Raw genomic sequence first — 23,662 nt, forward strand, 5'->3', positions numbered from 1 at the left:
GCCTAAGCACTTGTTCAAGCGAAATGGACAAAGACTAGATTAGATTGTGTCCATATGGCACATTACATAACAATAACACACTACTCTCCTCAATTCCCCAAACTTGAGATTGGGGCTCATCCCAAGAAGAGAATGATGAAAAACCAAAGTGCATAGGAAGGAACCAACCCAATTCCCCTAATCACCGAGTCCGACTGTGTGAAGAAATTATATTGGGGGAAATTTATAAATGACGAATAAATTTCTTTCAACACAATTTTCATCAATATTCCTATGGAAGATAAAGATTTTATAGTAAATTTGGTTTTTTTTTTTTCACTTTACACTAGTTTTTTTCTTACCTACAATATTGTAGCTAGTGTGAGTTTTTTTAGTAGTGAATTCATCATCTTATCTACCTAATTACGCTTAAAATCCGGTTTTCCCATAATTAGAGTTTACCCTGTTATGTGCGCATTCTATATATTATGGAATAATAGATAATATACCTAATACAAATTTATAGCATATCCTTTCGTGGCATATACAAATTTATAATTTATCTATCTTTTTTTTGTAGGATACCTATCCTTTCGTGGACATATACAAGATATTATTATTATTATTATTCTTTCTTTAGTATCAAGGTAGGTAAATCATTGTTCTTTTTGAAGGAAACATAATCTCTAAAATTGAGAAAATAAATTCCATTCAATGTTAAAAAGAACCATAATTATTGACAGACTATAAATTATGGACTGTAAATTAGGAAACAAGCGTAACATTCGTTCAAAAATCTTAAAGTGTATATGGCATAGATTGCAATTTAGGTGTATACTATTAGGATAAATATTATCTTACATGGTAACATATTTTAAATTTGACTTTTTGTTGGAAGTGAAAAAAAGGTTCAATTGCAGACATGAGCTTAGCCAAGTTAGCGCAGATGTGCTTCCCACTCTGCGCCTGAGTTCGAATCCCCCATCTCGTATTTTAGTTTAGTGTAAAGTAGATTATCGCTTTCATAAAAAATAAATAAATTTATGTCTACAATATAATAGTTGCATTACATGGACATTTCCCTAAAGAACCCAAGATTTTATTATAAAGTTTGATACCATATGCCCAAAAAACTTGAGATTTTTGGTGATAGAAATTTCATGTGATTTGGATATGCAAATGGCAGCCCAAAATCATGAGTTGCCTTAGCCTATGCCCAAAAACTTATGTGAAGTGGTTAGCCCCGGCCCATTTGATGGAAACCAACTAACTCGCAAACAGCAATCATAGAGTCTAGAGAGGAGGTGCATATTCGATTCCAACAAGTGAATATGCCATGAATCATTATGTAATGTTGCGTGGACAAAGAATTTTCTGATTGGAAGTACAAATGGCAGGCACTTGGGCTTTTGACTGACGGTTGGCCACTCTGGCCTACGTGTCCACAACACCAGTCAATCAATCTGCAATCCGTACACTCGCTCCTCCTCCTCTTCCTGACTTGAGTTACAGTGTTTCTGATTACAGTCTGTTGCAACTTCCAATTGAGTAGGACAGGACTGCTGGTACCTGTATAAAATAAAAAGAGCAGATTGTAACGAAAAATGGGCATATAGTTTTTAATTTTGTGGCTGGAACAATGAGGAAGGTAACAGGGAGATTGAACAGTGCTGGGCTTGTAGGTATGTTACTGGTTGTCCTGGAGGTCTGTGAGGGTGGGATAACAAGTAGTTATGTTAGAAATGATGACTTGTCCCTTGATATGCCTTTAGACAGTGATGTGTTCCAAGTGCCTCCCGGATATAATGCCCCTCAGCAGGTGTTTCTATAAACCATTCTTTTAAATACTGATACAAAAACTCTTATGAATTGTTCAAGATTGCATGATTTGATTTCTGGGTTATGGTTTTTCTGATTTCTAAGTGTTATGATTTGTTCAAGGTTCATATAACACAAGGAGATCATGAGGGGAGGGGTGTGATTGTCTCTTGGGTCACTCCAGATGAACCTGGTTCAAGTACAGTGCTTTACTGGGCAGAAAATAATACCAACCTCAAAAACCAAGCTCAAGGCACTCTTCTCACTTACCACTACTTCAATTACATTTCTGGTTACATTCATCACTGCACCATTCACAATTTGGAGGTAAGTAAAGTACCTGCCACTAGGCACTAGTCTCCCTCCCCCGTATCATTCTTTAGTTTTTGAATTGGATTGAAGGTAGAGAGTTTAAATTGAATCGCCGCTGCAGTTTGACACCAAATACTACTATGAAGTCGGGATTGGTAATACCACGCGGCGGTTTTGGTTCACAACCCCTCCTGGCGTTGGTCCTGATGTTGCTTATACGTTTGGCCTCATAGGTATTTCAAATTTCATCCATCTAAGTTTTCTTATTAGTTCCATTTTTAGTTGAAAGGTTGTTCTGCCTGCAGGCTGTTCGCTTTGATATATAATGTACCATTGTATTGATACCAGATAAACACAATTTTATACAAAGCTGTTATGCTTGTGTGTTTCTATCTTGTTCTCACTCTGGTGTGCATTTTGAGCAGGGGATCTTGGTCAAACTCACGATTCAAATCGAACACTTACCCATTATGAATTGAACCCAACAAAAGGGCAGACGGTATTGTTTGTTGGGGACCTCTCTTATGCAGATGATTATCCGTTTCATGACAATAACAGGTGGGATACATGGGGGAGGTTCACAGAGAGAAATGCTGCTTATCAACCCTGGATATGGACTGCAGGAAACCACGAAATCGATTTTGTTCCTGAACTTGTATGTTTTTTTTTCTTATTTGGTTCTTGAACTTATAATTTGAAAGAAAATGTGTAATTGCAATGTTATTGCAGGGTGAAAGCAAACCCTTCAAACCCTACACAAACCGGTATTTTGTTCCATACGAAGCTTCACATAGTACATCTCCTCTCTGGTACTCCATCAAGAGAGCTTCAGCATATATCATAGTCTTGTCCTCTTACTCCGCATATGGTATAAGAATGCTTGCTTCTCGCTTCTATGCCATGTTTTTGTTTGTGAGTATAAATTGTACTTTAATTTTCAGGGAAATATACTCCTCAATACAAGTGGCTTGAAAAGGAGCTGCCAAAAGTGAACAGAACAGAGACACCATGGCTTATTGTTCTTATGCATTCTCCACTATATAATAGCTATGCACATCACTATATGGAAGGAGAATCCATGAGAGTGATGTACGAGCAATGGTTTGTCAAGTACAAAGTAGACATTATCTTTGCTGGTCATGTTCATGCCTATGAAAGATCCGTAAGTGCAGATTCTCCTTATTACAATGGCACGCAGTGCTTTCAAATGACTGAAAAAAAAAATGGATTTCTCAATAGTGTAACTCTAAAATCAAATATGTTTGCATTGCAGGAGCGGATATCAAATATTGCGTACAACATTGTGAATGGACTGTGCAGCCCTATAAGTGACGAATCAGCCCCAGTTTACATAACCATTGGAGATGGAGGAAATCTAGAAGGATTGGTTACTGAGTAAGTATGGATTTTGCTAATTATATGATATTTGGCGGGGGCAGTCTTTTTTCCCATTAATAAAAAGTTTCTGAAAAGTGTACTGGTTTTTCTTTTGTCTGCAGAATGACAGAACCGCAGCCAAGCTACTCAGCTTTCCGGGAAGCTAGCTTTGGTCATGGGATTTTCGACATAAAAAACAGAAGTCATGCATTTTTCAGTTGGCATCGGAATCAAGATGGGTATGCAGTAGAAGCTGATTCTCTATGGTTGAAAAACAGATACTGGAAATCTCTGGAAGAGCAGCTCCTAGCCGCCATGTAATGTTATTTGATATGTAAAAGAGGTTTCATGTTATCATTATGGAATGAATGAAATATTGCAAAGTTTGCTGTTGTCATTCTCATGCAATTCCAAAGATGAAGCAATTAACTGCTCTGTTGTGTTTTATGTCGTCTGACACCACTTCCTTCAAAGTAGGGTAAAGGATAAAATTACGGCTCATCCATCAACTCCCCAATTGCAATAAGTGCAGAAACGTTTTGAGTCTTTGGTGATTGATGCCTTGTTTCAAAGCAGGCCCCGACTTGAGACAGAGATAGAGATGAATTAATGGGACTTGTGTCTCAGCTCAGCTGTGATATGGACAAGTTCAAACTCAAAGCTTCAAGAGGAGAGGACAACCACCGCTGTGGCAAGGGAAATAAATCATAATAATGAATTAAAAGTTGAAAGCAAACTAGGAAAGGAAACTTGGAATTCCAATAAGACGACGAATATATCCAATGCTAAACTTAGGCGAGGAGGAGCTCTGTTAGCTCCAACGTCATGCCAAGGCTGGCACAAGTCTCATTCAAACAAGAAGATATCGAAAGAGAATTCATTCACATAATATATCACAATACCTCTATACTTGTATATTTGTATTTGTTCATAATCATATCATACACAAGGACAATAGGGCATGCAAGGCGCAAGCTCGAGTGGTCATTTATACCTGCAGATACATACAGCCCCTAAAATATTAATTTTAAAAAAAATTATAAAAAAAAAAGACGAGAAAAGAAGATAAAAACCAAATTGATTTATGATATATACAGCACACTACAATGACCACGACAAGCGCAGAAAAACCCATGCGGGGCCGCGGCCCTGTAGATACACCTCTCTGTCTCTCTCTCTGTCTCTGTCTCTCTCTCTCTCTCTATATATATATATATATTTGTGCTATAAATATTTATATATATATACCCCTACCTCTTACACTACGTACGTATATATATATATATATATATATATATATAGAGTATGGATGTACATACAAGTACTGAGGTTCTAATTTGTGCAACTTCATTTCCTAGGACACCCTCTTTAGCTCTGTAGCTTCACATTTACACGCACCATGGAGATGGCTGCAATGGTTCCCAAACACTTCCATCGACGAAGTTGCTGGAAAAAATGCCATGATCTTCTATCACCGGAAAATCAAGGGACATGGCTGCCTCCACCCATATCGAGTCATCGAACATCGGAAAGTTTCCGCTTACGTTGCCCCAGAAAATTCCAGACTCCATTCCTTCATTGCCACTCATATTCTCCTCCACTTTCATCTTGCTGTGCTCTGCCTCTGGCTTAGGCTCAGGGTAAGTACCATGGGGCTGATGAGCTTTCACATTCGGAAAATGATCGCGAAGTACTGGAACTGCAACATCGTTGAGAGGAGCAGCATAATCGTTTGATAAACAGGCACTGGAAGTACCTGATGGATTCTGATGCAGAAGGGTTAGTTGGGCTGATGGGTTTGGCGTCTGTGAAAGCATGTGGGTGTTGGCAGAGGAAGGGACTTGATGGTGATATTGATCAGGCAAATTGAGCTTGGCCTGGGAACCGTAGAGTTTGCGCGCAGCAGCATCATAAGCCGAAGCAGCTTCATGGGAGGTGTCAAAAGTGCCAAGCCAGAGACGAGCACCTCGGTTGGGCTCACGGATTTCAGCCACCCATTTCCCCCAAGTCCTCTGCCTCACACCTTTGTAAGTGCACATGGCATTCTCAGGGCCTCCTTTCCCTCTCATGCACCCCTTTCTTGAACTGGCCTGTGCAGGCCTCTTCACTTGCTTTCTTTCCCCAACCTTAACGCTGCTCATCTCTGACTTCAACATTGTGGTTGATTGACAGTGACACACTACTCTGGGATTTAAAGGGGTAGGGATTGTGTCTGTGTTTCCGAGCTCTCTCTCTCTCTCTCTTTTCTTCCTCTTTTTCTTCTGTTTTTGCTTTTGGTGCGTGTGATAAGCCATAAGTGAAAAGGGTGGCGGTATTTATACGACAAGGAAGGAAGGAAGGAGTTATGAGACATAACCTGAAACGTGGCTTTTGGTTGAATACTTGGCATAGCGAACAGGACATGTCGTGTCCACGGCCAGCCTCACTGTTTAACTCTCTTATACAACACTTGGCCTACCTCTTTGTTTGCTTACTAGCTCAGGTGGCAATCGGGCAGGAGCAAAATTCCAGTTTTGCTCTTCATATATTTTACTTTTTTATTTTATTTTTTAATAAATTTATAGAAAGGATAAAAACTCTCCTGTTTTTCTTTTTCTTTTTTCTTTTTTGAAAAAATTCGAAAGGAAAATGTTTGGTTGGATGAAGGGTTAGGGAAGTAGAGAGAGACAGAGAGGGAGGGGGATTCGGATAATGGGCCATTTACTATCGGAGGCGGTGTTGAAACGGTTGGAGATAAGAACCCACATTATTTCCCAGACACAGGGTAGCGTTTAGCAGCACAGGGGGACGAATTGAGACATGAATCCCATGTACGCAGTGTGTGTCACAACTGATTGATTCAATGGATGGATCATATGAATTCGGATCCATGTAGGACCCGCCACTCTTACGAGTTTTCCGAAAAGGATAGAAGTTCACGTACACAGATCAGAATGAATCTTACGAACTGATTCCCATTTCCCACTGCTCCTGCTCGTCCTTATATTTGCAGCAAATAAATCATTGCACACACATGCTCTCTTGTAGTTATCCGATCTTTTCCAGATGCTAAAATCACAACGGCAGAAAAACATAATAATATTAATTATCGTAATTGTGACCCAAAATAAAATCCTAGGATTCTTGGTACGAACCGTACCAACGAACCCCGACATGCTAAAACACACAAACGGATAAAAGAATGTTATGAATCCATCATTCTATATATAGTATACACCTACCAACAGGTTCTTGTTAAGAATAAAATTTCACTTAATATACTAGAATCTCATTCATGAATTAAGAAACCCGGCACGAAAGCTGAAGAAAATTTCATTCGTGACTTCGTTATAGTATATGCTGCTGCTAGAATTTATCTATACATATTTGGCATATGTACAAGTTACAAATCAAAATTGTTCTAACCTGTCTAATCCAGAAAACCTCGTGCATAATAATTTTGTAGGTGTTTCTGTTTCACACCGAAAACCTCATGTTCTCGCACTCAAATCCAATGCTTAATTTGCACCTCGGCACTTTCTCAGACCGGCCCTTATCTCCTTCAACATCTCGTCGACTCTGATGCCTTTCCTGCAAAAACCAACATAGTTGAAACTTTTATTTAAGGTGCTGCTCTTGTTACTTCATATATACAACTAAGCAGGAGTATAGTGAGGAATATACATCTGTAGTAAATAATCTGTAAGAAAAATAAACAAGAACGCTAAAATGTAGTTCCAACTGAAAAGCTGTGTGAGGCATGCATATTCAACATTGTGCAAAATAGTTCTCTACTTATGTTTTCGGTCACAGAAACAATTACCCATGAAGAATTTTAAAAAAAATCCAGGATTTTGTTTTGTAAAACTTGAACATTTAAATAGTTTTTATTGTGGAACCCAAAAATTCTATAAATATTTTACATGTAGGAGATTCATAAAAAACAAATTCTTCTCTCCCTCAAGGCTTTGACTGAAACCCAAAAGGATGGGGAGCCGTTTAGAAGGGTGTAGAGAAACCTGAATGAGGATATCGGCTACTATGTGGATAAGGATAACATAGCAAACAAACATGTTAACTTTATTTTACCTCCCAATGGAAGTTACTAATTCTTTACCCCAAAAAAATGAAATGGAAGTTATTAATAAAATCATTGATAATATGCCGTCATTAAAAAAAAATATTCCCAAATAAATAGATTTCACTTTTTTTTCTTCAATGAGAATGGAAAGTCCTTTTCTTTAGTTTCAAAACATTAGCAAATGACCATTTTTCGTGCGCACAGGAAAAATATAGGAGGCTGTCAAATAACAATAACAAATAACACCGGTGGAGAAAAAGATAGCACTCGAAAAACAGAAGATAAAGTTTTAGGGATAGAACTTACAAAACACTGACTCCTACAATGGCGAGGGGTCGTGGATAGTCCTCAATATCTTTATCCTTCTTGTCTTTAGTAAGAACTCTTGGAGAACTCCCATCTGCATTCCCACCTTCAGAGGACAGCTGTTGAACTGCACCTGTACTGCTCATTTCTGGCTCAGAAGATGGCCTATCAACACCAAGTTTCATTATTTCTTCCGTCAAAGATGGAAGCCTGTCTTTTGCCTGAAATGCGAAGATATATTTCAATCAAACATGAGATTTAGGAGATGACGTTATTTCACTGAACAAGATATTAGTGACCAGCACAGAACAGAGATAGGAACCAGGATGCATTTTCCACAGTAGAAAAGATTAAAAAACAAACGACACAAACCTCGGGAAGGTCAATTTTATTCAACACCACAATGTATGGTCGTTCAAGGTAATCAGGATTATACATTCGCAATTCCTGCAAATATGAGGCCGGTAGTTAGCATCAGGTCAAATACTGACATGCGGAGGGAAGGGGGAAAAAAGAAGGAAAAGTCGAGCACATGGTAAACACTCCCACTAATTCAAATCTTCTCCATATCAAAACAACAGAGGCTAACCAGTAATCACAAGGGGAAAAACTAACTACCATTAAAGAATCATCATTCATAGGGTAACGGCACAATAATGACATTTAACAACAAGCAACTAGAATGAAAGTTTGATATCAGTAATTACACACTAACTTATTAATAAAAAAATACAGCACATGAATAACAGGACACATACTTCTTTGACGGTTCTGTAGTCATTTACAGGATTCTCGGCTGCGGCATCAACAACATGGACCAATAGCCGGGTCCTCCTCAGATGCCTCAAGAAATTGCGACCAAGACCCTAAAGGATGACCAGAGTTTGAATTTAGACAATTGGAGCTTTAGCATAAGTGAGTAAACAAGATAGAAAAACATTACCTTCCCAAGATGAGCCCCTTAGAAAAACATTACCTTCCCAAGATGAGCCCCTTCGATAAGACCAGGCAAATCTGCCAATGTTGCTTCAGAAGAATACATCTGTGGCCCTAAACTTGGGTCACCATCAAGGCGTCCAAGGTTCGGCATTAAGGTTGTGAAAGGATAATCCGCAATATCAGGTCTTGCAAGTGTAGTGGCTGACAAAAGGGTTGATTTTCCAGCATTTGGAAGGCCCTACAACAAAGGCAGGCACATATTAGCAATCTAAAGACCATACTAATACCTTTACTAAGTAGCCTTGCTCTATAATTTCTTTATTCTCCACCCATGAAAGGCCAAATATAATCTATAACAAAAAAGAAAAACTTAACAAGGAATACTTGTTTACATTTACTCAATTAAAATTTTTAATGGAGTTAGAAGGGTTTTTCTCTTCGATTCTATTCCAAATTAACTTGATCAAAAGATTTATTACTCCATTTCATTGTACAAACAACCGGTGAGGTATTGTCTATTTTTTGGAAATCTAGGTACCAAGAGTGTCAGTTACCAACAGTTTCATTAACACATCACAATGTGATCATTGAACTTCTATGAGCAGAACTTCAAAATAAAAAGGAACCCCAGGGAGAGAACAGGAAAACAATACTTACAACCAAACCAACATCAGCAACAACTCGCAGAATCAACTCTAGACTAACCTCCTCTCCTGGTTGACCAACAGCTAAAACCTGCAACCATCTGAAAATGGCTTACAAACCGTTTCAAAATAAGAAACACACATATGACTAAAATAGTCTGGTTATTGGATAAGTTATATTTTTCTACTGCTTGAACAGGCCCACAAAGAGAATGAGAGATAGAGAGGGAAGATGTTAGTCAAGAAAGTGGCTAATCTTGAGCAGCTTAATGTATAAACATCACAATTGCCTGAAATTTTCAATAAATTTGAGTGTGCACATGTCTCAATGGAGATATTTACTATATAATGCATATCAAAACACTATTATGTCTCCGTCGAGATATATTCGCAACCACATTACCTTATCACTATCATCTCTCATCACATTTGTGGTCAAAGCCATCAACTTTTTTCTGCTATGCTCTGGCATTTCTACCAAGCTAATCTGCCACAAAATCCAAGAAAAATGTAAATGTAAAAGGCAAATTGAAAATACTATTTACACAACAGTTTACTGAATAAAGAATAATCTGTAATGTAGATTGGGACTATCTTCCCAATTGCCAAAAGTTCCTGAGTCTGAAGAAAAATAAACAAACGACTGTTTTTTTTTTCCCTGAAGTTTTCACTCCGTTTAAGGCATGTTGGCTCACCCCTCCTTGTCCACCCCTTGCTACAAGGACTTCATCACCTGGCCGTGCTAAATCAGCCAACAATGTCCCTCGTTTACGCTTCACTACCGTACCTAAGGTTAGCACAGGCGGATACAGAGATAAGGTTCATGGAAGATAAACAAAGTGATAAGAAGAAACTATTTAAACAGAAAATCTCTCATGAAAATCCCAATTCTTTACATTCACTGCAAAACAATGCACAAACCTGGAGGCACTGGAATACGCAAAGTTGGGGCAGAAAGCCCATCATGCAATTGTGCAGTCAAAACACCCATTGCAGCCACATTCCCACCGCGTTTTGCGTTGTACCTATTTTTCGTGTGAAATTCCAGTAACGAATCTTTACCCTCATCAGCATAGATCACAACATCACCTCCATGGCCACCCACAGGAAGAATAAGGGACCCACCAAAATCCCGTTTAAACAAGCTTTTTCTCCTCAGCTTCTCCTTCTCGTGTTTTCCTTGAGGCTTACTAGCTCTCTGGTCAGGCATGTTGAGGACTGCGCCATGTCCGCCATCTCCTGAGCGAACTGTGATGATGACCTGATCAAAGTACTTGTGAGGTTCCTTGATTAAAGTATTGGGTTTTTGAGCAGGAGATTCTTTGGCTCTGGTACTAAGTCGGCAGCTTATTGCGTAGTATCTGATATTATTCAAATTTTGCGAGACCTGGCCAAACCTATACGTAACAAACCATGGGAATTACGAACAGGAACAAGCTGAAGAAAGGCGCGAGAGAGAGAGTGGAGTGATCTCAAAGAGTTTTCTATTTTCATATACTAGCGTAGCAAAATGAAAGCATAAGAAAGTTTCTGCTGGTTGCATAAAATGCTGCATTTAATTTTGGAGAATTGGGGAAGAAAAAGATTTTTCATAGTTTTCGTTGTATTTTTATTAGCAATATTCTAAATGTAAAGATGCTCTAATCTTTAGAAATTACCTTTCAGGTAAAACGGTGCCGTAGAACGAGGACTTGTGGCGGAAAAGATAGGAAGTTGATGGTGGCGGGGAGATGAGAGACACCATATCCGAATAGAGAGAAGCAGCAAGAGAGAGAGTGAGTCAGTGAGGAAGGCGAGCGAGACAAACAGTAACAGAGCAACAGACAAAGACGACAGGGATATTTTTTGCAAGTCTGGCGGGACTGACTTTCTAATTTAAGCCCATTTTCTTTGGGTCGGTGGTGATATGCGTCATTTGAAAGCCCAAATCTTACTTGACCGAGAAAGTCCGCGTAAGTTTTAAGGCCGTGTCCATATCCACAACCGACTTAACTTCTTTTTTATTTAAAATTTATGCAAACCGACTTGATGTTTCTTCAAATATATTGGAGACGTTTTTTCTTAATTAATTCAACTTGATTTTTCCAAACCAGGGCCCTTCTTTTTTAATTTTTTAATTTTTAATACAAGTGATGGTCTAAAGTACAAAGGAGAGGAGGAGGTTTTTTACAAACACAATACCAAGGTACGAGGGTTCAAACCGGGGCCCTTTCAATGAAAGTGATTCTCCTCACGGTCACAAGTGTTGGGTCTTCTAATTTTAATATAATTTTCCTATTTTTATGGTAAAATATGAAAATAAAAATTATCCTCACCAAGTAACTCACATTAACTGGGAAAGAATTGCATCATGTAGATTAACTTGGGATCAATTTGAAGCCAAAATCAAGACTAGTTGACCCAAGGAAGAGCTAACTGGATATAAAACGTGTGAAAGAAACTTTACAACAGTGCCTGATCAAAATCTGACATTATACTTTATCGTAGATTACACGAGTTTGAAGTCTCAAAATAAGCACGATAACATATGCAAGCCTTGCATCAGATCAACTTCAAAAACCCAACCTAGAAAAAACCAATTGGCGCAGAGCTAGTACCCCCTTTGGTGACTACTTTCTATACAAGAAATAATGTATTACACCAACTCCACATGTAGTGTAGCATACAAGACCGAGCACCAAACTTGCCAAACTGCAAGATATGAGAACAGCCAGTGATACTAAAAGAGTTTCATCCATTAGCTTCTGATAAAATCATTCAAAGAAAATGATGGAGGCCCATTCTGCAAAACCAAATCAACATCGAGTGAGGAAGTAACACAATCTTGCTATGCATTACACAATTCACCTGTCCTAGCCGCTAGGAAGTCGTTCACCATTAAAAGGACGGAAAAGGCATAATCTAAATGTATATAAAACACACACACACACAATTCACCTGTCCTAGCTGCTAAGAAAACAGCACGTGCCTATCCTGAATAATGAATGAATCTAATAGGTAATGAATGAATCTAAAAGGGCACGTGCCTATCCTGAATAATCTCTCTCTCTTTTTATCTTTCTGCACAACAGTAGGCCTTATAGTTGAGGAATCTCTTAACCTGTTACTAAGGAAAAGATACCAAGATGTAATTTCAATCAATACTTATAGATGTGTAAGCTTATTCCAATCACCCTCTTTTCATAACAATAAAATCTCAATTTCCCTTCACTTTGCAATGTAGTATGTAGGTTACGAAAGAGAGCAATACCCCCTCCAACAAGGATAAAGTTATTTTATAAAGATAAAAAAAAAAAACTGAAATTCTGCAAAGCTAACTGAGGTCACATGGTTAAAATTGGCTTCATTTTTCTCAACAACTGCGACCTCAAGAATCAAGCAGAAAAATAAAGATTAACTAACTGTATATTACCTTGGCATTTTCTTCACTTATGCATTGTCTAACTACTGTTGTCTGTTGTATTAGCCTTTCCATTGCAGTATAATTGGGCAGGTTTGAATGTTCTGACAATTACCATGCAACACAATTAAAAAACAGTACATTATTGATTGTTTTAAATGCCAAGTTTACAATCCAGGGAAATAAGCATATGATATTTGCAATGAACAGATATATCTACAGCAGCATTGAAACACATATGGCACACAGAAGCATGAAGGAATTTGGGTAACACACCAAGAACTGCTCGGTTCAAACTATCTGCAACTTGCTGCCGATAGTCCAAGCTAAGCAAATGAAACATAGGGGACTTCTCTGGTTCTTCATAGGCAAGCAAAGCCATAAAGTCCTACAGAAATACCAAAGTTCAGTCTCACAGTGACATACATACACACATACAAAATGTGCATATATTTATATAAGGAATACTTGAGAGTGTTGCAGCATACTTCAAGCTTTGAGACGTATTTTTCCACCTTCCCAAAGGGGGTCAACTGGTTCTGGGCAAATTCCAAAGCTTCTGTGCTGCCAAATAAATAAAGAATTAAAAAGCAAGAAAGGCATAATACAAGCTTTCTAGATGCATCCCCGTAATTTTGCTCACCATTTCTTAGAGCAAACAAGTTCAACAAAGTGGAGGCTCAGAAGGTCAAAATGCAATTCTTTGTTTTTCTCCAGTAAGTCAGGTGCCAGCTGTTCCGTCAGTTCAATCGCCTTGAGAGCATTCCCTTCCACTGCACAATGAAAAATTCCTGCGGGCAAAGCATACAATTAGCATCATCATCACCAAACACTCCAATATTCATCTCCAACAACAATATGCGAGCAAACTTGTCATTGCTTTGCTGCAAACCTACTTTTTCTTTTCTCCATATCCTCAACACAGTCAGCAGGCTGCTTCATCCCCGTAGAAGCAACAAATGACTCCACACTTTCTTTATAGCAATTATGCACAAGGTATGATAGAACAATACTGTGGATGTCATTGTCATTGATAGCCTGTCAATTACCAAAAAAAAAACCCAAAATCACCATAATAAATACAAATGTTATGCACAATGGAAAACTAAATTAATAGAATCAACCAACGAATATTTTCAGATAAAATTCTCCTCTTCATCCATTCAAGTACCCCAATAGGCATATGCAATAAGCCCTAATATGGTATGGATGAGTCAATGACCAAAATCAATGCAATTGAACAGTAATTAGGTGTAAATTGTATAATCTTCGTGACTGGAAGTGAAATAAGATTATGGAAATTACAATAATTTGATAAACGCAAAAACAAAAACGAAAAATAGAAACTCACAACGTGATTGTAGTGACGAGGATCGACGTCCATGATTCGCCGCCTTTGGTAGAGTGAGAGGTTGAGGAAGAGAGGGAGGGAGGGGTGTGGCTTCGTGCTCAAAGCAGGGGGTTTCGTTTCTGACACGATGAACGACGGTTTTATGTAGCGGGTGGCATTCAGAATCCGAGTCTGTTCGAGACACTTGATAAAGATGAAGATGATATATCATAACTAAAGTTGTGTTATAAAATAACCTGGGATATGTGCGATAATTCAGAGCTGCACGTAAAGTAGATGAGACACAGCATTTAACGAGGTTCGGCTATGCCTACGTCCTCGGAGAGCAGCAGCAGTAACTTTTCCACTATGTAAAATAATAGGGTTACAAGTTTAGTGTTTACAATATATGTGGCTCACTGAATTTTCTCTCTAGGAGAATTTCTCTCTGCTCTCTCTTTCCTCTTTCTTCCTTCTCTTCCTTTCTCCTTTTTTCTTCTTTTCTTCTTTCCGTTTCTCTTCTTATTTATAGGCTGAAATAATCACTATTCATCACTATTCATCACTGTTCACACAAACTCTATCAGCCGCCAAATGAACAGTAATGAACAGTGATGAACAGTACATCCGTGACAGACAAACTCTATCAGCCGCCAAATGCACAGTAATGAACAGTAATGAATAGTTAGTGGGCTCCACATGTTTATATTTTTTTATTCTTTTATAACACTCCCCCTTGAAGACCACTAATGATATGTCGGTGGTATCATTAAAGACTTTGCTTGGAGAAAACCTAGTAAGGTAGAGAACTGATGGAAAGAAGAGTACAACAATCTGTATAGCATACTTCTGGATGCTCCCCCTGATTAATATCTCCCCCTGATGTCTTCATGACTATCTTTTGGATTGAGAATCTTTCGGAGTGAGTAGATGATGTAGCTACCAACAATTCATATAGTAAATATATTTCCAGTGAGCTATCTCTATGTAAATCATAGAAATTTTCAGAGTCCGCATATCTAATAACGCTTGGGCTATTTATAAGTTCACTTGAAAGAATATGCCCATACATGGTGTTATGCGGAAATAGCATCAAATATACCTCACATCATCCTAAAATGATGGTGATGGAGTTGAGCCTTATCTGAAAAATATGATGTCCGGTCCAACATACTTCCGGAAAATCCTTAAAGTGCCCAACGGATAATTCTCATAAAAATGCTTCAATACTTTCTTAGTATAAGCAAGTATCTCGTTGGCATAATGCTCGATCTTTAAGTCGAGACAAATATTTCTGGAATTCTGCAGAAGCTTTAATGTGTTGCAATCACATTATAATCAATGTACTCACTGAGGTAAGTTAGGCATGTTAATATTGAGTACAAATTTTGTGCTTCAAGCACATGTCCTTTAGGGACTTGCTTTATGCAATGTCAATCCTCTCAACGGATTTTGTTGAAAAGGGGATTAAACTTTATGACACATTATATAGCTTTAACCCAGCTATTTATACATCTTTTAGGGAATCGCTTCTGGCGATATGCTCTGTGCATTTAATAACCCTTAAAGATAATATGTTGGTCTCCGTAATTGTGCAGTAAGGGGGGGGGGCACAATTGAATCTGTAAATATGGAAAAGACCCAACATTCATTGTTTCTGCCAGAAACATTGTGTCATACAAAGTAGGTATGTTCCCGTTTATTCCGAACACCCAAGTATAAATTTCAATATTAACATCTTTTGGGGTTCGTACTGTGGGTTTGTTCTTTCACGTTCATTCTCATCTATAATGGAATTACCTCTTTCCATTTTGGCCAATGATATTGTCGACATTTAATAATTGAACGTGGTTCCAATCAACACAGCCCATTGATGATTTGAGTAGCTACTCCAAAATTAAAAATTGTCATTCATCAATTCATGATCCCACCATTCTCATGTGCATGCGCATGCATCAATTATAAGCATTTCTTTGCTTTTGGGTACCCAAGCCACTTCATGGGGCTTTTATTATGTGAGAATGTGGATTATAACCTCCATTGGAGCGTTATTTAGTAGTAGGGCGTGGATAATCTCCATTTAGGGAGTTGGAACAATTAGAACCCATATATCTGTCATGCTGCAGGCATGCCACAGATTAATACATACATGTCAATTAATTTCTGGGACTTTAACCCATATTATGGGACTTTAACCCATATAATTTGCTACGCATTTGGCGTGCACAATATCAATATTGACATGTCAAAGGATTGTCCTTTCGGGACTTCAATCCACATCATTTGCTACGCAACAGGCGTGCATCATATTGATCACTGCTGCTACCCATATTCTGTTCTTATGGGACTTTAATCTGTGCAGTGTATTATCAATGTATCCAACTTGCAATCTGTAAAATTTGCGTTAATAATTCATGGATACATGCAAGCCATTCTTTTGGAACGGACTTATCTCCCTATTTGGTTACCTTTCAAGATAAAATATCAAATAAGTATATAAGCATAAAACAACACAAGTATTGCTTACATCTTAGGTGGGAGAAACTTTTCTCAAGTATCATTCAAGCTCGTATCGGTCCAATAACGCTTGATGATCTAGTTATATCCTGCAAGAGCAAAAAGTCACAATTCTTCTCTCTGTCAAAAATAAATAAATAACCCTTAGAGTTAGGATCACCGTATGGATTCTTTCTTTGGATGTTCGTTCTAAAGTAATAGAATCCCTTATGAACAGAGAGTTATAAAAAGAAAGAAAAGATACAAAGATTGTGATATTGATTGCAAGGTAAGGTAAGCAATCAGGGAAGGAAGCTGGTGGGAGCAAACGACAAGCTCTCATTTCTTCTAGTTTAGAAGAACTTCCGGAGATTAGAGCATAAGGCCGCCTTCACAGTTCCCTGATCTTGCAGAAACATGATCAGGGATAGTCTTGCTTCCTGAATGGATGATCAGAGATAGTCTTGCTTCTCAGGCATATTAAGTGTTTACTGATAAGAAAAACAAGTAGATATCGCATCACTAGGTATGGAGTAAACTGGATGTCTTCTGCAAAGAAAATTTCGTTAGTAACACATTTATACACAAATACAATGAATAGGTAGAACCGGTGAATTTCAAATTAACCATAGGAAAATTGCGAGATTCTCGGGATGCTGTTGAAAAAAGTGCGAGATTCTCGGGATGCTTTTGAAAAAATAGCTCCGTGAAATCCGTAAAGCAAGATCGGCTTTGAAAATAATGCTTGAAAACGCCGAAAGTGCCGACAGGCATTATTAGAGACCACGTGAAGTTTTGGACTCTAGGAAAGAAAAAGATAATATGGGGATTCGAGAAGATATTGTGGTCTGAAAAACAGTAGCCATATTTCCTCCTATAGATATGGCCTTTGTAAAACTTGATTGGAGCAATTGCGTTTCAACTCAAATTTCTTCATTTTCTGAAACTTTAGTTTTCCTAAGACTTTCTTCGAAACCTTCTCAAAAATGGCTTCCTCTTCTTCCTGCCCAAATTATTTCAATTTAAATGATGCTCCCAGTGACACCAACGTTTGGCGTCCATCCTTTGTATCCCAAAATCGTCATCTCACAGTTAAAGATTCTGTGATGATGAATGATGCTACTGCTGTCATAGTAGCTAGGAATTTCATTACTCCAATGGATGAACTGCTGTTAACAGGGAGATCTGAGGAAGAGGCTATTGATGACTCAATGGCTTTTAGCATTCAGAGTGCCGCTTCTGTTTCTAACATGGCTGATCGTTTGCGTGTTAGAGCAAACGAGGTTGAGAAGCTGACAACTGAAAATTCGTCTCTCCAAAGAATGCTTCATGAGTCTCAACAGGAGGTTGAGAAACTTAAAGGAGAGAATAATTCCTTGTTGAAACTGGTGAGTTCGTACTCAGTTGATACACTGAGAAGGCTAGACATGCTGCAGGTCTCTAATGAAAGAATTTTGGGAGACCACGAGAAGCTCATGGCTAAGCTTAAGAGGCGCCGTCCTCTTCCTTCAGAGGCTTCTAGAACATAATGTATTTTTATAGATTTTACAGGGCCTGCACCTTCATTGCAGGAAAAAATCTATCTGTTGTATGTTCCTGTAATAATAATTGCGCACTTTCTTAAACTTGCACCTGTGGTTTTTACGTCTTTTCAAAATGACGGTTTGGAACCTTATTCCTTATAGGTTCAAATAACCACATCGCCTTTCCCAAATTTCATATTTCAACGTATGGAACACAAACTCAGAATTTATTTGCCCTTTTCAAATGGACATGAAATATGAATTGAGTAAAATCCACGATAATATCGCAATATAGTAGTGAAGAGCATTAACTTCTATATACCCACAATTTCAAGTTCAGGATCTCTCATATATTTTGATCCATGGGTTTCCGGCCCAGATATAACAAAATATGTGGGGAGCCTCAATTCATCATTTGAGGTTTATACTGATATTATCCATTTCACGGTGTATTCTTAACAACCGGAATTCACAAAATATATTTCTTCCTTGAGGTGTCGATTATAACATAATCGAACTTTATTAAATTCATCATTTTCTTATGCCAAAGAAATATGTGGCGTACCACCATTTGCAATAATACCTCAAGGGTTGTCCATTTAACTGTTGGAACTTTAGGTTCTCAACACTGTTAGATTTTGAACTTCAGGCCAAAATCACATATTTTCATGGTATGGACATTCAATCCCCTTAGATTTTGAACTTCGGGCCAAAATCACATATTCTCATGGTATGGACATTTTTACAATTTTCTGTACATATTTCTAGAATTCAAGCCCTTACATATTTGTCCATATTTTGAGGAACTTCTGGCATCTCATTTAATTTCTCATCCATGAGTTTAAGGAACTGCAGGTTCCCTTTTGTGAATAGTGACGGTTTATCCAAAATGGTTAATATTTATGCATACGTCACTATTCATGTGAATAGTACTGCTCATCAAGTCATGAATACATATCTATTCATGTGTACAGTACATCTGCCAGTACAGTTATCATCCATGGCTCATATTTATGCATACGTTACTATTCATGTGAATAGTACTATTCATCAAAGTCATGAATGCATATCTATTCATGTGTACAGTACATCTGCCAGTACAGTTATCATCCATGTGTACGGCACTATGAACCAATACGGTACTGTTACATCATTAAGGAACTCTAGGTCCTTATTTACATGTCATGGATCAAGGACCTTTAAGTCCAATCACATGTTTACAAATACAGTACCGGAGAGACTGCCAGCTCTCATTTTAATATCATCATCAAGGATCTTCCAGTCCTGATGTAATTGTATGATGAGGATCAAGGAACTTCTGGTCCTGATCTGCTTACTGTAAACAGAACTCATCATACAGCACATTTAGTCCATAAAATAAATTGCTGGTAAATAAATTACTGGTATGGACGATAAACCCGCACCATACATTTAAATAGCAGTAAAGTCCATGAAATAATTTGCTGGTAAATAAATTACTAGTATGGACGATAAACCCGCACCATACATTTAAATAAATGTAAATGTGCGGTAAATTAAATGTGCTTGTATGGGCACTAATTCTGCTCCATACATTTAAATAAAAGTAAAGGCGTGGACGATAAACCCGCACCACCCTTTTAAATAAATTCATAAAGTAAATTTCATAAAGTAAAGTGTTAGTATTAGTAACGGTCTCCCACTGATAATATGTTTAGTATTACCAAGGGTCCATTTTTGTTAATGGTTAGTAATAGAAAAGCAGATAAATATAGTATATTATATTACCATCAACTTTTCATATATATAATATATATATATATATTATACTGATATATTAGTGGAAAGCTAGATGTGTTGGCTTTTCTTCTTTACATCAACATAATGGTTAGTAGTATAAATAATAGTGCAGCACAAAAATTATACCTGAGAGCTTCTCGTGCTGATAACGTGTTATAAAATAACCTGGGATATGTGCGATAATTCAGAGCTGCACGTAAAGTAGATGAGACACAGCATTTAACGAGGTTCGGCTATGCCTACGTCCTCGGAGAGCAGCAGCAGTAACTTTTCCACTATGTAAAATAATAGGGTTACAAGTTTAGTGTTTACAATATATGTGGCTCACTGAATTTTCTCTCTAGGAGAATTTCTCTCTGCTCTCTCTTTCCTCTTTCTTCCTTCTCTTCCTTTCTCCTTTTTTCTTCTTTTCTTCTTTCCGTTTCTCTTCTTATTTATAGGCTGAAATAATCACTATTCATCACTATTCATCACTGTTCACACAAACTCTATCAGCCGCCAAATGAACAGTAATGAACAGTGATGAACAGTACATCCGTGACAGACAAACTCTATCAGCCGCCAAATGCACAGTAATGAACAGTAATGAATAGTTAGTGGGCTCCACATGTTTATATTTTTTTATTCTTTTATAACAAGTTGGTTGGTTATTAGTTTAGTCTGTTATAAGTTTGTTACTCATGTAATTAGTTTGCTTTCTGTGGTTGGTTTAGAATAGCTAAATGTAAATAGTCAAAAGGCTATATATATGTAATTGTATTAATTCTTTTGTTAATTAATGAGAAGTAACAGATCTCTTAATTCTTAAGAAACCTTTCTCTCTTTTCTCTTCTTCTTCTCTCTCTCTCTTTTACAAGACCACAGAGTTTCTACATGGTATCAGTCGCCGTTTGCCTCACGGCCAATTCAATCCATTCTTCCGCTTCGTTTCTCTGATTCTTGCTGTTCTTCTCCTGCAATTCTCGTTTCTGATTGCCATGGCGTCTCCGTCAGATTCTGCATCTCCTGACTCTCTTCCGAACTTTCCCCCAAATTCTTCGACAAACCCTAACTTGTCCAATTCGTATGCTTCTCTCACGATTCAGAATATTGGAAGCATGGTGCCGATTAAGCTCAAGCGATCTAACTATCTTCCATGGCGTGCTCTGTTTGCCCCAATTCTCAGGCGCTACAAACTTTTTGGCATTGTTGAAGGTACTGAGCCATGTCCACCGCCTTTCCTTCCAGATCGATCGGTTAATCCAGCCTTTGAGCTTTGGTATGAAAAAGATCAGAATCTGTTGATTTGGTTAAATTCTACACTCTCCGAAGATGTTATTCCTTTCACTGTTGGTGTCTCTTCTGCTCGAGATCTTTGGATCAAGCTTGAACAACGTTTTGGTGGTGTCTCCGATGCTCACATCCATCAACTCCGGTCTCAACTCCAAGCGATTCAAAAAGGTGCTCAATCTATGGCAGATTATCTTCAACACCTCAAAGAAATTTCTGATTCTCTCTCTGCTGCTGGTGCGCCTATTTCTGATCGAGATCTCATTGCGGCTACTCTTGCTGGATTACCTGATGAATTTGAATCATTTATTGATTCTGTAATGTTGCGCCTTTCTTCCACGTCTTTGGATGAGTTACATGGCCTTCTTCTCACCAAGGAGCTTTCAATGTCCCGTCGCAAGAAGCTCTCTTCTTCCACCACTGAGTCCTTTCAGGCGTTCTCTGCTCAGTCTCAACCGCCTCTTCTTCCAACTCCACCGCCTCAAGCATCTGTTGCACAATCTCAACAATCCTTTGGTTTCCCTTCTCATCGTGGACGGAACACCTATCGCGGCAATCACTATCATAATCCTGGCCGGTACAATAACAATCGTGGACACAGAGGCACTTATAGGGGTCAATCTTCCAATCGTGGTCATCCACAAGGTGTTCGTCACTCTTCCTTCAGCAGTAATCGTGCTCCTTGTCAAATTTGTGGCTCTACTAGTCATGAAGCTATTGATTGCTATGATCGCATGAATCCTGACTTCTCTGGGAAGATTCCTCCTGCCAAACTTGCAGCCATGTGTGCACACTATACCTCCAAACCTTCTCCATCTTGGATACTGGATTCTGGCGCCACAACTCACATCACTAATGATATTGCCAACATCTCTTCACCAACACCGTATACTGGCGAGGACAAAGTTTATGTCGGTGATGGTAATGGTCTCTCTATACATCACATTGGCTCTTCTTCTTTGCATTCTCCTCATGCTAAATTTCATTTGAGTAATGTGCTCCATGTTCCTCAAATGAAACACAACTTGTTATCTGCTTCCCAATTTCTCAAAGATAACTATTGTGCTTTAACACTTGACTCTGATGGATCTGTTGTAAAGGATCGTACTACGGGGAAGACGCTTTTGCAGGGTCCCGTTAAAGATGGCTTTTACCCTCTGCTAGACTGTTCCTCTACTGCTCCATCTTCTGGATCCTCTTATGCTTACGTCAGTGCTCAGGGTTCCGTCAAACTTTGGCACAGTCGGCTGGGACACCCTTCTTCATCTATCTTTCGCAAAATAATATCTCGTACTAAGCTTGCTATTAAGGGTACATCATCTGTTGACTTCTTTTGCTCCAAGTGTGCTATTGCTAAGAATCACAAACTACCATTTAGTTCATCCACTACATCTACCTCTCAGTCTCTTGAGCTATTACATTGTGATTTGTGGGGACCAGCTTCTGTCACTTCAGGAAGTGGTTTTCGATATTATTTTCTCATTGTCGATGACTTTAGCAAGTACAGTTGGTGTTTTCCTTTGCAGACTAAATCAGAGGTGTATTCTACTTTTGTAATCTTCAAAGCCTATGTTGAGAATATTGTTGGTAATAAAATCAAGATACTTCGTTCAGATTCTGGGGGTGAATTTACCAGTTTACAGTTTAAAGTTTTTCTACATACTCATGGTATTGTCCAACAACTCAGTTGTCCACACACACCTGAACAAAATGGTTGTGTGGAGAGGAAACATCGGCATCTTGTTGAGACAGCTCGGACCTTATTAGTTGAATCCAGTGTTCCTCATTCCTATTGGGTTGAAGCTTTTACCACTGCCATTTATCTTATAAATAGGTTGCCTATCTCAGGAAATACTAAATCACCGTGGGAGTTGGTATTTCGCAAGTCTCCAGATTATTCCAAACTTAAAGTTTTTGGGTGCAGTTGTTATCCGTGGTTAAAGCCCTACATTTCCTCTAAACTTGATGGGAAAAGTAAGAGATGTGTCTTCTTGGGTTACAGTTTACAACACAAAGGTTATCGGTGCTTGGATTTGGAAACTAATCGGATTTATGTCTCTCGACATGTTACATTTGATGAGGATACTTTTCCATTTAAAGATGTTTCTTCAGTTCCATCCTCTGTTGATCAGTCTCTTTCTCCATCTTCATCTATTAATCTTCACTTTTCAATGCCTCCACCCTCTGTCCCTGTGCTTCTCTCCACCTCTCTCTCATCTTCTTCCCAACCTGCTGTCCCTCCTCACTCTATTTCTCCACCAGCATCTGTGCCTACGCATCACCCTGTCTCTCCAAATCATTCTGAGCTTTCGCATCCCCCTGTGCCTCCTCCTGTTTCTAATGTGCATCCCATGGTTACTAGATCCAAAAATGGTATTCATAAGCCCAAAGCATTCACTGCTACCAAACATCCTCTTCCTTCCTCCACTG

At 38.4% G+C, this 23,662-nt stretch overlaps 4 protein-coding genes across 7 annotated transcripts; 1 reads left to right on the forward strand and 3 right to left on the reverse strand.

Annotated features, from left to right (window-relative positions):
• Positions 1,370-3,886, forward strand: LOC18793018 (purple acid phosphatase 2). The gene is made up of 8 exons (XM_007222876.2): positions 1,370-1,798; positions 1,921-2,124; positions 2,231-2,342; positions 2,535-2,764; positions 2,839-2,977; positions 3,051-3,271; positions 3,383-3,504; positions 3,609-3,886. The coding sequence occupies exons 1-8, from the start codon at positions 1,619-1,621 to the stop codon at positions 3,805-3,807; spliced, it is 1,407 nt and encodes a 468-aa protein (XP_007222938.1). The 5' UTR covers positions 1,370-1,618; the 3' UTR covers positions 3,808-3,886.
• Positions 4,005-6,982, reverse strand: LOC18789405 (dehydration-responsive element-binding protein 2D). Of its 3 annotated transcripts, XR_002272925.1 has the most exons (4): positions 6,892-6,982; positions 4,806-6,534; positions 4,389-4,480; positions 4,005-4,172 (listed from the first exon to the last, which is right to left on the reverse strand). XR_002272925.1 is itself a non-coding variant. In XM_020570410.1 (2 exons), the coding sequence occupies exon 2, from the start codon at positions 5,778-5,780 to the stop codon at positions 4,875-4,877; it is 906 nt and encodes a 301-aa protein (XP_020425999.1). In that variant the 5' UTR covers positions 5,781-6,534; positions 6,892-6,982; the 3' UTR covers positions 4,758-4,874. The 3 variants fall into 3 exon arrangements, 1 of the variants encoding a protein (XP_020425999.1); XR_002272923.1 differs by lacking the exon at positions 4,005-4,172 and having other exon boundaries at positions 4,238-4,480; XM_020570410.1 differs by lacking the exons at positions 4,005-4,172; positions 4,389-4,480 and having other exon boundaries at positions 4,758-6,534.
• Positions 6,669-11,326, reverse strand: LOC18792740 (probable GTP-binding protein OBGC2). Its single transcript, XM_007222707.2, has 10 exons — positions 11,094-11,326; positions 10,357-10,832; positions 10,131-10,222; positions 9,839-9,922; positions 9,449-9,526; positions 8,829-9,029; positions 8,611-8,718; positions 8,225-8,299; positions 7,853-8,073; positions 6,669-7,056 (listed from the first exon to the last, which is right to left on the reverse strand). Exons 1-10 carry the CDS (start codon positions 11,177-11,179, stop codon positions 6,984-6,986), a joined length of 1,494 nt encoding a protein of 497 aa, XP_007222769.2. The 5' UTR covers positions 11,180-11,326; the 3' UTR covers positions 6,669-6,983.
• Positions 11,823-14,368, reverse strand: LOC18789248 (glucose-induced degradation protein 8 homolog). 2 transcript variants are annotated; one of them, XM_007227438.2, is made up of 7 exons: positions 14,187-14,368; positions 13,732-13,873; positions 13,479-13,626; positions 13,324-13,399; positions 13,112-13,223; positions 12,848-12,939; positions 11,823-12,217 (listed from the first exon to the last, which is right to left on the reverse strand). In XM_007227438.2, exons 1-7 carry the CDS (start codon positions 14,217-14,219, stop codon positions 12,173-12,175), a joined length of 648 nt encoding a protein of 215 aa, XP_007227500.1. In that variant the 5' UTR covers positions 14,220-14,368; the 3' UTR covers positions 11,823-12,172. The 2 variants fall into 2 exon arrangements, with proteins under 2 accessions (XP_007227500.1, XP_020410436.1); XM_020554847.1 differs by lacking the exon at positions 12,848-12,939.

This window comes from Prunus persica, chromosome G1, assembly GCF_000346465.2.
Source record: "Prunus persica cultivar Lovell chromosome G1, Prunus_persica_NCBIv2, whole genome shotgun sequence".
Lineage (NCBI taxonomy): Eukaryota > Viridiplantae > Streptophyta > Magnoliopsida > Rosales > Rosaceae > Prunus > Prunus persica.

Bases quoted from the DNA above. Each gene is read 5' to 3' on its own strand.
- LOC18793018 (XM_007222876.2), top strand. From the start codon at position 1,619: ATGAGGAAGGTAACAGGGAGATTGAACAGTGCTGGGCTTGTAGGTATG. The intron at 1,799-1,920 runs GTGTTTCTATAA...GATTTGTTCAAG, and splicing joins GATATAATGCCCCTCAGCAG to GTTCATATAACACAAGGAGA. The intron at 3,505-3,608 runs GTAAGTATGGAT...TTTTGTCTGCAG, and splicing joins CTAGAAGGATTGGTTACTGA to AATGACAGAACCGCAGCCAA.
- LOC18789405 (XM_020570410.1), bottom strand. From the start codon at position 5,780: ATGGCTTATCACACGCACCAAAAGCAAAAACAGAAGAAAAAGAGGAAG.
- LOC18792740 (XM_007222707.2), bottom strand. From the start codon at position 11,179: ATGGTGTCTCTCATCTCCCCGCCACCATCAACTTCCTATCTTTTCCGC. The intron at 8,719-8,828 runs GTAATGTTTTTC...GTCATCCTTTAG, and splicing joins AAGGGGCTCATCTTGGGAAG to GGTCTTGGTCGCAATTTCTT. The intron at 7,057-7,852 runs GTAAGTTCTATC...TGGTTTTTGCAG, and splicing joins ATTGTAGGAGTCAGTGTTTT to GAAAGGCATCAGAGTCGACG.
- LOC18789248 (XM_007227438.2), bottom strand. From the start codon at position 14,219: ATGGACGTCGATCCTCGTCACTACAATCACGTT. The intron at 13,224-13,323 runs GTATGCTGCAAC...GTATTTCTGTAG, and splicing joins AATACGTCTCAAAGCTTGAA to GACTTTATGGCTTTGCTTGC. The intron at 12,940-13,111 runs GTGTGTTACCCA...GGTAATTGTCAG, and splicing joins TTTGAACCGAGCAGTTCTTG to AACATTCAAACCTGCCCAAT.